Here is a 13,020-nt window from a genome sequence, read left to right as displayed (position 1 = left end):
TCATTTTGCCATAGATACAGATAGAGCTATAGATATACAGATACATATGATAGTCAATATATATAAATATTTCTTTGTGGAAGTGCTTTTTTTGCATGGGGCTAGATATCCAGGCTGACTTTGCAGCTCAATAGGCCTCTTAAGCATGGTACTGTGCAGTCCCTGACCGCTCTGCTGGTTTGCAGGCTTGGAGTATCTTGTGGCAGGACACGAGGACGTCCGAACAGGCAGACTCATTGTCAACATGAAAAGTTTTGTCCATCAGTGGAAGTCAGCTCTTGGAAGAAAGGTCTTGGAGATTTTGAAAAGAGACTGCAACTAGAGGTGTGCAACAGCCTAGGGCATCTCTTTATGCACAAAATGCAACAGCCTCCATGAAGAGAAGACCTCTAGCACGAAAACTGGAATGTAAGAAAATTGTGCCAAAACACGTAGTGAGGCATTCAGAGTTGTAGGCACTGTCTAATTTAACCCTTTCTGGCCAATGTTCTTTCACTTGCCTATAGCTTCCTTGTCAGGGCCTCACTCTGAGCCCTGCTCATTGTTATGTTGAGGGAAACAAAAGGAAGGGTGGTGGATGCTTGTCTCGCTCCGGTGAGCTGTTGGAGCAACTCCCATGAAGCCACTGATCACCCAAGACTAAATTGCCACCCTAGAAGAGCTACTGCTGAGAAGGAAAACACTGCCAGTGCCACTAGTGTGCATCCTGAGTGACTTCCAGGGGCTCCCAGAGGATGCTGTGGGGAAGGCAATGGGTGGGTGCTGCCATCAGCGTGGCAACGAGAACCATTCGTTAGAAACACCCCCTTACAGGTTAGGACATGGCACCCATCAAAGAGAATTGGGTGCCACTTGCTTTTAACCTGTTTGCCCTGCTGAAGGTTCCAAGGGCTAGATTCTCTGCTGATGCTGCTGAGGAGAGAGCTGCTGGAGTGAATTGAATCCCTCTGCCTTGGCACAGGCGTGATGCAGGGCAGAGGCCAGCTCTCCACCCGCTGCATGGCTGCAGAGGGTGCAGTGTCTCTGAGCTTTTGTTCTTGAAGTGTTAAAAAATGAACCTAGCCCTAGTGTAAATATTTCATTGTATAAAGCACTTTACTACCTGCCACTTCACGGTGCGGGAAGTCTAATTGTGTTGGGGAAAGAAGAATTTGAAGGTGGCACATGAAAAAAACTCCCTGAAACAGAAGCACTCCTGAGGACCCCCCGCAGTTGGACAGCGTTAACAGTATAAAGGGAATGGCCAGCCTGGCACTGGCCACTCAGAGTATCTGAGGATGCAATCTGAAAGATAAAGTATTTGCACTGAAGTCCCAGCTTCAGACCAGCACTTGGACCCCGTGGGCAGGACTCCAGCAAGACTTTGCAAGCAGAGTGGGGAGAAGAGACTTTGAAATAAAAATGCAATTGCAGGAGGAGAAAAACTCTGACTGCAGGAAAAGGAGTGGATGCACAGAACAGAAAGGACTTGCATTCACGTATCTCAACCCAGCGATTCATGGTGGGCCTGGAGTTTATTTTATTTTTATGTTAGTATTTAAAACTGAACATTTTATTTGTTTTCTTCTGCGTTATTGTTTGCAATATATACAGTCATTATACTCCCTCATTAACACCAGTATGAAATATAGCACAGTTTACTACAGTTTTCAGCACTAAAATATATCCTTTCTGTAAAGCATCCTTAAACCACATTGCATAGAGTGTATTTTGTTCATGAGTGTGAGGGGAAAGAAGATATACAACACCAGAAAAGTCACTAGTCTACCAATCCACTTTACGTATGTATTTTTCTTTCAAGGTCCTGTGGACTCACAAAAAAAAGATGCTATTTTGGTAATTTGTTTTTGTATCTCATGTATGTAATAAATATAATATGATTTCAACTTCTTCTTCTCCTCTTACTGTTTGTGCCAATGGCAGCAGGGTCTTCATGCCTGCACAAAAGAGCACAAGCAAAGATTGCGCTGCGTGAGGGGAAGCTGCCATGGGGGATATTTTCCTCTCTGGTTGGGGGGTAAAATGCAACTTGTGGTAGAAAGCGAAGTAGGATGGACGGCTCACAAAAATCTCATTTCACCTCTTGTTTTTGGGAGGCTTATAAGCTCTTCTCATAAGAAGGGGAATTGTACCTAAATATTTTCAAAGCTGGCCAGACTCTTGCCTCCACACAGTTTTGAAGGCTGAGCTGCAGCCTTATAAGAAGCAAGTCGGGGGTGGCAGAAATAAAGTTTGTTCCCTACATTTGAAACTACTAAGGGGAAACAAAAGGCTGTGGGAAACAAGTGCTGTGGCAAAAGGTCTACAAAAACACTGCAGAGTGAAGTCAAGCATCAGAAATTAGTGGCCAGGGGGTCAAGACATAATCCGCAGTGTGGGCAGCAGCTCCCCAGGTGGGTGGTTAATCAGTGACTGCAGCAGCACCCATCTCCCTGCTGGAGGAGAGTGCAGGGACAGGCTCCTCTATAGAGGCACTCAAGAGACCAAAAGCCTCCAATAGCTCTGTTTTGATTTAAAATTGTGACTTTACCGGCTTTACACATTTTTAGCTTCATTTTACTTTAATGCCACTAAAAATACATTTGCAGTGAGTAGTTGATTCATGTGACCTTGGGAAAGCTGGAGGGTGTGATGTGATCCCACTGTCCCAGCCAGCTCAAGCACTGTAGGAAACCAGGATGGTTTTGTTGGCAGTGCTGCTTACAGCATCTTGTTTCACTCCTGTCCTAGCCTTGGAGCTGGGCGCTGATGGTTTTATGGAAGAAAGGGGTGAACTTCTGAGGGATAAATCTGTCCTTGAGAAATTTCTGTCAGGGGATTTTGGCTGGGAGAAGTGTCCCATTACAAGGAGCAGATGAGATGGATTTCAAAGAATCACAAATCAGTTGGGTTGGAAAAGACCTCTGATATCATTGAATTCAAGCTTTGACCGATCACCACCTGATCAGCTAGACCATGGCACTAAGTGCCATGTCCAGATGTTTTTTGAACACCTCCAGGGATGGGGACTCCACCAGCTCCCTGGGCAGCCCATTACAGTGTTTAACATCCTTCCTGTGAAGGAATTCTTCCTCATATCCAGCCTGAACCTCCCCTGGCACTGTCTCTTGTCTTGTCTCCTTGCAGGTGGTTGTAGAGAGAGAGGAGGCCTCCCCTGAGCATCCTTCTCTCCAGGCTGAACAATCCGAGCTCCCTCAGCCACTCCTCACAGGACTTAGCCTCTAGACCTTTTCTATCCCTCTTTTCATGTGAGATCACAAGATGGCCAACCAGACCTCCTTAGCAAGAAAAGCTTATTTGGGCACTATGTCTTTGCAGCTTAGTGAGTTAATGGAAGCAGCCTGCCTGGTTTACCTGTTTACTGCCCTCTGTCATGTGTATGAGAAGAGGATGTCTGTCTCTGCCCACCTAAGAGTAGATGTGTTGCTTGATGATTCCAGGATCAGCAATGCCTTGACCAGTCCTTCTGTGGGACAAAAATCAGTGGCAGGAAAACCAACCCAGTCATAATCAAAGTTGGCAACAGCATCCACAGAAGGGTCTTTTCTTCCAGAACTGTCGCACTGATGCAGGCAAAGCTGGCAGCTGAGGCCAGATTGCCCTTTCTGGATTGTGCTGCTTCTGTCAAGAGGTTAGTGCTGGATTTTCAGGAACCAGAGATGGGAATTGCCACAGTTCTCCCTAGAGCATTCTCATGCTGTCCTTATGCCTCACCTGCCCCTAAAGAACAAGGACCTCCCTGCTGCTGAAGGAAGCATGGTGGAGTTTCTTTTTTCCAAGGCTGGAGACCAGATGTAAGCAGTGGCCAGGGATCAGTGATAGGGGCTGGGGCTGCCTGCCAGAGCCTCGTGCTCCTGGTTGTCTGTCAGCACTGCAGGAGTGAGTGGTGTTGGTTACCTGGGCTTGGCTGGAGGAGGTAAGGCAAGGTAAGGTGTGCTGAGCCGGCTGCCATCACAGCACTGAGCCTGGCTGTCCACAGCAATACAGCCCCTCCTGCACAGCAACACCTGACCCAAACCTGCAGTCCCTCAAGGCACTCATAGGACACCTCTTTCACTCTTTCTGGTGGACATGACCACTCCACTCTCTGGCACATGAGCTCTCAGCAGGGGCTTTGGCACAGAGCAGGGAACACCTGGCTCCAGTACTTTTCAACACCTCCTTGCACTCTGCGAGGCAAATCCTGTGCCAAAAGTATTGTCAGGAACAGGCACTAAGCCACTGTGGCTTTCTCCACTGTCCCCTGCCACCACTGCTACCTGTGGAAGAACACAGAAAAAGCCACACAGATCTGTCCATTGGTTTTCCCTAACCTGAAGCTGGGTTGGAGGAGGCTGTACTCAGAGACAGCCCACATCCTCCCTGAGAGCTGGCCTGACACCTGGAAGGGGGTGAGCCTCCCCAGCTGTGCAGGGCCTTTGTGATGGGTACCTCTGCCCAGCCCATGCATCAGGAAGCAGAAGGTGATTAGTGAAGCATCTGCTCTCATTCAGTGAAAGACCATTTTTCTCTTTGGATCACCTTAACAGACACTAACCATGCCTACAGGCTCTGGGTGCAAGGAGGGCCAGCAGAGCAGCCACCTTCAGGCCCAGCCACCTCCATCCCTGCAGCAGCAGCTGGCCAGGGTCCCCAGCAGCATGGCCCCCTTCCCTAGGAAGTGCTACTGATGGGAGCCTCCTCATGCCAGACCAAGCCCTGTTGGGCTACAGAAGTGCTGTGCCCTCCTGCCGTGGTGAGAGGCTGGAGAGGACTCAGGGTTGTGCTGCCTGCATGTGCACAGGGCCACCCAGTCAGTGACTGCTCGCCCCTGAGGAATGCAATCTCCCAGTCACAGTGGAAAATTACAGGCATGTTTAATATAGTTGCTCCAGCAGGCTAAATCTTCTGGGATATGACCATGTTGCTGAAAATGACTGAACATCTGGGACTACAGGCCTGCCTAAATGGAAATCTGGGCTGGTATGGGTAAACATAACAATTCAGGAACAAATAGCTGCAGTGTACTTTTTTTTAATCTTTATTTTTAGTTATTGTATTGACTTCAGTATCAACACAGGATAGAATAAACATCTCAAAAATGTCCAGTGGCTGCTGCCTCAGCATCCCCAGGAGCTCTCTCTCTGATAAGGCTGGAGGGGATCAGCTGTCTGTGGGCCTTCTGGGCTGATGTGTTGATTTTTTGATGATGGTGTTTCCAAAGCATGCTCTTACCCAAGGGTCACAGTTTCTTGCTACTCTTTTCCCACAGTTCAGCACAAAAACTTCATGAATGCCTTGTATTGCTTCAAGGGAAGGCAGTGATGCCTCAGCAAGCCTCAAAGGCTGGGAAATACACTATATATGGGAAACTTGTAGGCATACTGAGAATGTTAGCATGGCCAAGAGGCCAAAGTGCTGCAGCAGGCATTGGGAGAGCCCCTCTCTGTGTCTAGATCATCCCCTCACTTCTCCATCACTCTTAGGGGTCCTTTGAGCAAAAATAATGTGAGCATGTGATGCATCACTGGTGATGCACTCATGGGTACACTTAAGCCCAACCAAGTCCTGTAGCCCAGAAAAATGTCATCATGCCCAAGCTGTGTTGCAATGCCATATACAGTTCTAGGTATCTCCAAGTACTACCTGGACACTTTCTCAGCTGTAGAAGATATGTAAAAGAAGTTTGCCAGGGCAGTAAAGGTCTAGGGGGATTGTGGGCCTGGATGCAGGTGTGCACATGTGCATCTCCATGCTCACTTCTTCATTTCCCAGATGGTGCTTACTCTGCTCATGTCTCTGAGCTCCCCCTGACCAGGCAGGTTGTTCATACTGACTGCATTTCTTTCTTTGACCTCTTGTCTCAGATTTATACATAGAAATTAAATACAGTTATTTAGCACAGGACATGGTTTTTAAGCCATCTGCAAATGAGGGGTGGCAAAAGGCCCTCAGATCTGTGTGAAAATTGCTGAGAAGAATAAAGTTGCTTCCTAAAGCAAACATTAGTGAAATTTCCCCAAACTGACTTACTATGGACATGGATATGCACCCCTTCTAGCAGGTGTAAAATGCAGCCCAGCTCCAGGCTCAACACACATGCTGAGGTACACAAACAGGTGAAAAAAGATCAAAACCAAACAACCACCCATTCAGCTGGCACTAACCTGGAGGAAAGGGCATTCCTCACTGCAGTTCCTGCGGCAGATCTCTACCTGGACCATAGGAGATATTTCTCACATTATTACCTTAAAATGTATACGTTTAAAAATAGGTTTGCTCTCTGTCTCTGCCGTTTATCAGAGTTTTCCTTGATTTGCATCAGGTGCAACTCACATCTGGACCTCAAGCATTTGTGAAGCCTCTGTGTGGTCAAATCTGCTGCATATCTGCTTGGGCTTTATCTGAGTAACACCTACCTGTTACTCAGAGATCAGAAACCATTATTTCAGGAACACAACCAACCAGATTCACCTCACCTAACGTGAAGTGCTGGTGGCAGATCGTGGTCAGGACAGGATCCCCCAGTCTGTCCAGGGTTGCAGAAGAGACCCAGGAGCACCCTGAGGGGTCATTAGAGCTGCCCAACTGCCCCACAGGGGCAGGTGAGGGGGCAGGAAGATGCACAGGTACTTGTACAACTTGAGGAGCATCAGCAAGATGCTCTTGGCATAGAAGCAGAGAATTAAACTAATGCTTAAGGGAAGTTAAAAAGAACAGAGGTGCAAACAGGGACACTTCTGCAGCTGTGGGCACATACACTGACAAGGGACCCCAGCCACAGGAGACAAGGAAGCCTCAGCATTTGCACCTTGCTGGGCACGGCTGCCTGGACCTGATCAGCCTCTTAAGTTACAGTGCTACAAGAAGAGGCCATTCCTTGACCTGCAGAGCAGGTCCTCAAAAAGGCCCCCAGAGCTGCTGGTGTGACTGGAACAGGGAGGCCAATTCAAGGGAGTCTGAACCTGGTCATGGCAACACATGCAGCCTGCAGTTGCCTAAGGGGGTTGAAAATGCTCACGTGGAGCAGTGTGTGCAAAATAAACGTGCCCAGAGCCACCCTGCAATGCGAGAAACCCCATCTGTGCCATTAAACACCTCTGACACAGATATTTTGGGAGCGATGCTGCCCCTAGGCAGCCCCCAAGCTGAGGGGTCAGGAGAGGATGGAGTGGTGCAGGGCTGTGCCAAGAGCCAAGCTGACAACTCTGCGGTACAGATTCTCACCTTGCAGGGCCCGGAGAAGTTCCAGAAAACGGTGTCATTTATTCCCATGTCTGTACCTCCACAGAAGCAGCACATCCTGCCCCGTGACTTGGCCCTGGCCGCAGCCAACATCTACAAAGGCAGGAGGAAAAAAACAACAACAAGAAAACAGAAGCCAAGTTATGCAGCAGAGGGGGAATAAAAACATTTCCCTGGTGGCGGCGGGTGACCGGCAGAAACCCCGAAAGGCGCAGTAAATACAATGTACCGCGGCTCGCACAAACAGCCCGGCCCCGAGGCTCCGAGGAGCAGCCCCGGCGGCAGCGCTCCAGGGACCAGGGACAGTGGCGGTGCCCGTGGGACGGGCCAGCACTGCCGGTCCTGCTCGGGGACATAAACAGGACGCCCCACCTCTGGCAGATAGCGATCAGCTGGACGAGGCAGAAGAGGGAAGAGGCCGGGGCCCCGCTGCGCCCCGGTCACCTCTGAAATGACAAAGCATTACTGCAAATGGCAAAATAGGAGCGGCGCTGCAAAGAGCTTCCACACCGACGGCGAGAGGAGGGGACGGTCCGTGCGGGGTCTGCTCCCCTCCCGGCGCTCCGTGCTGGTGACTATTTAACACGCTAAAAGCAGTAACCACGGAACTCTTCTGAGCCAAAAGCGCTTATAATTGCATAATGGCCACCGAGCATCAGTAGGTGGGTTGCCGAAAGCCTGAAGGAAACCATGAGATTTTTATTTTACCCGCAGCACTATTATGAAGCTGACAAGGTCCTGCTCTCTGCAATTCCTATTAATTTTACTGCCTGACCTTCGAGATTTATGGCAGCTTTGTCTGACATTCACGGGGCAGACAGGTATTGTTACATGCCGACGTAACCCAGGTAGCAGCCACGGGTTGTTCTCCACAAATGACTGCACTCCAGTCAGCTTTGGAAAACTCCCTGCTTTTGTACAGGGAAATACTAAATAAATGAGAATCACTTTAAATTCCAGTCTCCCTTTCCACCCTCGGGGAAACAAAACACATGCCAGAGAACAGGAATCACTGCTCATCCTGTATTCAAACAACAGGCAAGCTTAAATCCTTAGAAATCCTTGAATACCCAGCAGATGATGACACACACTGAGGCCATACTATACCTGTCATTTAAACCCTCTGTGACTTGAAAAAATCAAATACACTGCAGTTATACTAGCCAGGGGCAAAGGAGGAGTGACCAGCTGGTCATTCTTTTCCTTCCAGGACTCTGATTTCTCTAGCAGAGTCTTTTTTTATCCTCTAAGTAACATCCAAAATAGAGAGAAATCAAAAAGAACTAAAATAGCAATGGTACAAGAAAAAACACCATCAGGAGTTCCTGTTCACAAGGCTATCCTGGCGTTCATCTGGGGCTGTTGACATATTTAATAGTCATCCGGTCTGTGCCAGCTGGATGCCAGCTTCAAACTCAAACCCACAACTGCAATAACTTCTTGCTTCATGTTACAATTCATGCACTCTTATTTTTCCTGCAGTGTGTTAGCAGTGCAGCTTATTCTGAGGAACAGCTTATCTGAAGGCATCCTGGAAAATAGACCTACATGGGTAACCTCCAAGCTCCCCCCCACCTAGGGAAGCAAGGATTTTGCTTCCATGTTATGCTAAGGAAGGATTTTTTCTGAGTGAATTGTAGCAAAGAAAGCCTATTGCTTTGCTGCCAAAGGAATATGCGTGTTACTATCATTTTAGTACAATTTCTGTAATGTTATGAATGTTTCTTCATTAAACTGAAGAAACATTTTCATTTTAATTATCTGTAGCCCATGGATATACATGTCTTCCCAATTCCCCCTCCCAAGCTGGTGCAGAATTGCACTCTGTTGGTGGATGCTGGTGCTGAGTTACACTAAGTGTTGTCCAAAGTTTTCTCCCAAAAGACTGCAGTGTCTGAGGGCTCCGGGGAAACCAGAGTTTGGGGGAGAACCACTGTCCCCTTTGTCTTCTCTGGAGGATTTTGTTTTCCTTCTCTGGCATTACCTGGGAGCAGTGTGGAGCTGGGCCTTCATGGCTGGCAGTGTTCACATAGTAAGACCACCACACCTCCCCCTTTCCACAGTCCTAACAGAGGCTTTGCAGCCCGTCCCCTCGACCAGCAGGCCACTGTCAAGCAGCACTGTCAAGCAGCAGCACAGGGTGGAGGCAGAAGCCACTGCCTGGCTGCAGGAACCCCAGTGCCAGGGAACACGTGCTAGCTCACAGCCTGCTGGTGACAGCTTAGCTGCCATGGAACAAGCCTGCTGAGAACCAGAAATGCATGGCACTTCAAACTCTGTGGTTTGTATCCACCCACCTTGACATCCCTGAAGCGTTCAAGGCCAAGCTGGATGGCACTGAGAACCTGGTGTAGTGGGATGTGTCCCTGCTCGTGGCAGGGGGGTTGCAACCAAATGATCCTTAAGGTCCCTTCTAAGCCCAAACCATTGTGTGATTCTGTTTTCCAGCACCCATGAAAGCTGTCACAAAACATAAAGTATGGCTTTGGAGCCCACCAAAGGCCACTTCTTGTAGGCTTGGGGCAGGGGGGGATCCCTCACTGAGTGTGCAGACATCTGGGAGCTGGTAAGGGTCACCTATTGCGAGCCAGAGGTGCTACAGACCTCACTCTCTGCAACCAAGTGGGTTTATCCTAATGGCTCACAAGCTGCTAAGCACTACTTCCACTGCAATTTTCTTCCTGCCACTCACTGATTAAACCCTATTTTAATAATAAGCCATAAAGATGACTGACTCATCCTTTCTCTTACTGTTAAAGAAATGGTCAATTGGTCAATTATATAAAGCATCACAACACTCAAAAAAATTGAGATTCCTGTTAAAGGATCCTTTTTTTTTTGCCCTTTATAAACTGAGAAACAACCTTCAGGTATCAGTTCCCAGCCAGCACAACATTTGCATGTGTTATAATTAGATATTGGTTTTGTTGCTGCTCAAGGCAGTTACGGTGCTTTCCACTGCAAACCCACTTGAGCTGTGGGACTTTGCCAATGATTCTGACCTTTTCTCAGCAACAAAACACAAGTTATTTTTGAGAGAGCTGGTGCCTCCACATGTTTTTTTCCTTGATGCTGCCATGCATCCATGATAAGTTTATTAAGCAGAGAGGGAAATAATAACAGCAATCTATTGTAGCATATACTGGGAATGATTTTTTTTAATGCAAATAGTACACAATAAAATCCATTTTGAGTCTGTATCACATCGCGTGACAAGAGAGAGAACAAACAGATATAGCTACTGTTCTGAGCAAACAGACACAAAATAACACAGTTAATAAATTTTTTCCTTGACTTTGCCTCCCTCGCATTCACAGCCTTGGAGCCCTCCAGTATCTTTAGCTGCTGATACGCTGCCTGCTGTGCTCAGGGCGACAGTGAATCCCAGATCCCTGTGCCGTGCCTGTCCCTCTGGCCCTCGCTGCCCTGGGAAGGTCCCTCCTGGCACTGGCTGCTGTCACATCCTTCATGCAGGAGCAGCACAGGGGCCCCTCAGGGCTGCTTTTCTCCAACATTCACTTCAGTTCAGCACACATTTTGGGGCAGCCTTGCGTGGGCAGCAGCCGTGCTGGGGGAACATCTCTGCAGGCTGCAGGGGCTGCTGGCTGCCATGGTTCTTGAGTGCAAGGGCAGTACTAGTACTGAGGGTGAGCACAGGGAGCTCCTCCAAACAAGAAAAAGCATGAGACAAGAAAGGAAATAAAGTGACAATCATGTCCAAATGGAACTGAGATGGCTGCTGCAGGCAGAAATGTCCCCACTATGCATGAGTACCATACACGGGCACTGTAAGCTTCTCCAAAGGGAGCATCTAAAAATTTCCTTTTACAAAGAGAAGTAGCAAACATTATTTGGTGGCAAGGAAGAATCTGTACAAAAACCTCAAGTATGGCCAAAAAGTGGGCAAAAAAGACAACCACTCAAAATAATAATAAGCACCTCTTGGTAGTCAAGAGCTTGAAAAAGCTGAATATCTGTAAGTCTTGGGGTTTTTTCCAATGCAAATCATCCAGGCACATTGCAAAATACTGAAACCTTGCAGTTTTGCCGTTCGTGTTTAGTAAGCACTTTCATTGCCTGGTATGGTGATGTATGTTGGGGAATCTCTGAGCAGCAATCTCAGCTGGTGTGCTCAAAGACTTGCCTTTTTTCCAGCTATACCTCTTGGTTTAGTAAAAAGTGCCCCTCCTTGACGAGTACCTTCTTTCACCTCTTCCCTTAGACCATCACAGACACAAGGCTGATTTGAGAAGGGCAGCAAGGTTGGTGAGGGGCTTGGAACACAAACTCTATGAGGAATGACTGAGAGAGCTGGGGTTGCTTGGCCTGGAGAAAAGGAGGCTCAGAGGCGACCTTAGCACCCTCTACAACTCCCTGAAAGGCGGCTGTGGTCAGGTGGGGGTTGGTCGCTTTCACCAGGCAGCAGCTGACAGAACCAGAGGACTCAGTCTTAAGCTGCACCAAGGGAAATATAGGTTGGATATTGGGAAAAAGTTTTATACAGAGAGAGTGATAAAGTATTGGAATGGTTTGCCTGGGGAGGTGGTGGAGTCACCATCCCTGGATGTGTTTAAAAAAAACACTGGATGTGGCACTTGGTGCCATGGTCTAGTTGAGGTGTTAGGGCTGGGCTGGACTTTATGATGTTGAATGTCTCTTCCAGCCTAGTGATTCTGTGTGCCAGCACTCCAAACCTCAGCTCCATAAAGACAGAGATGTTTTTGTGCCCACCAACGCCTGACCCCACTTGGGGCAGGGGCTGGCTCCTGCCCACAGCCAGCCAGGCGCCAGCTGGGAGCAATGTCCGCATTGGGAATGGCTCCTGGCTGGCACCTCGCCGGCCTCGCTCCGGGCAGCCGAGGGCAGAGCTCAGTTCCTCAGCTTGATTGCTGCACTGAAGGTCTGCAGGGCAAATTGCACCACACTACCTGGCACTCTGCAGGAGGCATGGATGGGCAGACATGGGCCTGCAATTTACATTGAAAGAATTAATAAAAATTCCAGGCCAGAGAGCTTCTGTGGAGTTTATAACCTTGACATTTTTTTATCACCCCCTGCCTTGTTTCTTTTCCCCTTTTTAACCAAACCAACCCATACAAATTAGTATTTGAAAGTATGCAATTAGCAAACTGCTTCTGCAGCTCTGCAGTTCTCCTGCCACCCAGTTTCCCAATGGGGGAAATCAACAATAAAGAACAAAGAAAAGAATTTGCTGCCTCATATTAATGACTGCTGTTTGAGGACAGCATTTGTATTTTAAATGAATAGCTTGGTGAGGACAAAAAGGTCAGAACTGCATTTTATGGTAGCGATAGAATAGCAGGAGGACAGAAGAAAGGCGAAAGCCGCGAGCAGACAGGCGGAACAACACGCTCTGCTCGCTGGAGAGGCTGGGATCAGCGCCCGGCCACGCTGGGGCCACGCGTTCAGGAGCCAAAACACGGGCACGGTCCTGCAAGGTAGTGAGGACAGCGGTGGGAGAGGACAACTCACATCCCAGCCAGCTCAGTGAGGTCTGAGGATACAGCATGGTTCAGGCATACAGCTCAGCCCAGTGATCCCCCCTCAAAATCCTTCTCTTCTGCAAAGCCATCTCCTTGCAAAAGGAATTTTTTTCATGAACTCTGAGGCCCTGATTTTGCATTGTGCCTCAAGATGTGCCTTTGTGTTGAGTGCAGCTACCTGGGAATGTGCCCTTTGGTACCTTAACATCTTCAAATTGCCTGAAGTTAATTCTAAATTGAGAAACCCAAATGAAACCCGATGTTGAGTCAAGTATACTGCAGAACTCCAGCC

General features: G+C 48.3%; 1 protein-coding gene and 1 long non-coding RNA gene across 5 annotated transcripts in view; one reads left to right on the top strand and one right to left on the bottom strand.

The window, feature by feature from the left end:
* NTN4 (netrin 4) overlaps nt 1-1,880 on the top strand; it is a 46,857-nt gene extending 44,977 nt beyond the window's left edge. For all 4 annotated transcript variants that reach the window (XM_084206612.1, XM_084206610.1, XM_084206611.1 and 1 more), the window contains one exon: nt 186-1,880. In XM_084206612.1, coding sequence (XP_084062738.1) covers nt 186-322 — 137 coding nt within the window. In that variant the 3' untranslated portion in view covers nt 323-1,880. The remainder of the gene's footprint in view (nt 1-185) is intronic.
* A 3,281-nt stretch (nt 1,881-5,161) lies between these two features.
* On the bottom strand, nt 5,162-7,685 carry LOC311154317. Its single transcript, XR_014616196.1, has 4 exons — nt 7,597-7,685; nt 7,207-7,317; nt 6,147-6,194; nt 5,162-5,325 (listed from the first exon to the last, which is right to left on the bottom strand). It is a non-coding gene; the product is annotated as an uncharacterized lncRNA (long non-coding RNA).
* Between the last annotated feature and the right edge of the window lie 5,335 nt (nt 7,686-13,020).

This window comes from Fringilla coelebs (assembly GCF_963513975.1).
Source record: "Fringilla coelebs genome assembly, chromosome: 5".
Lineage (NCBI taxonomy): Eukaryota > Metazoa > Chordata > Aves > Passeriformes > Fringillidae > Fringilla > Fringilla coelebs.
This window is presented reverse-complemented; position numbering and strand designations above follow the sequence as displayed.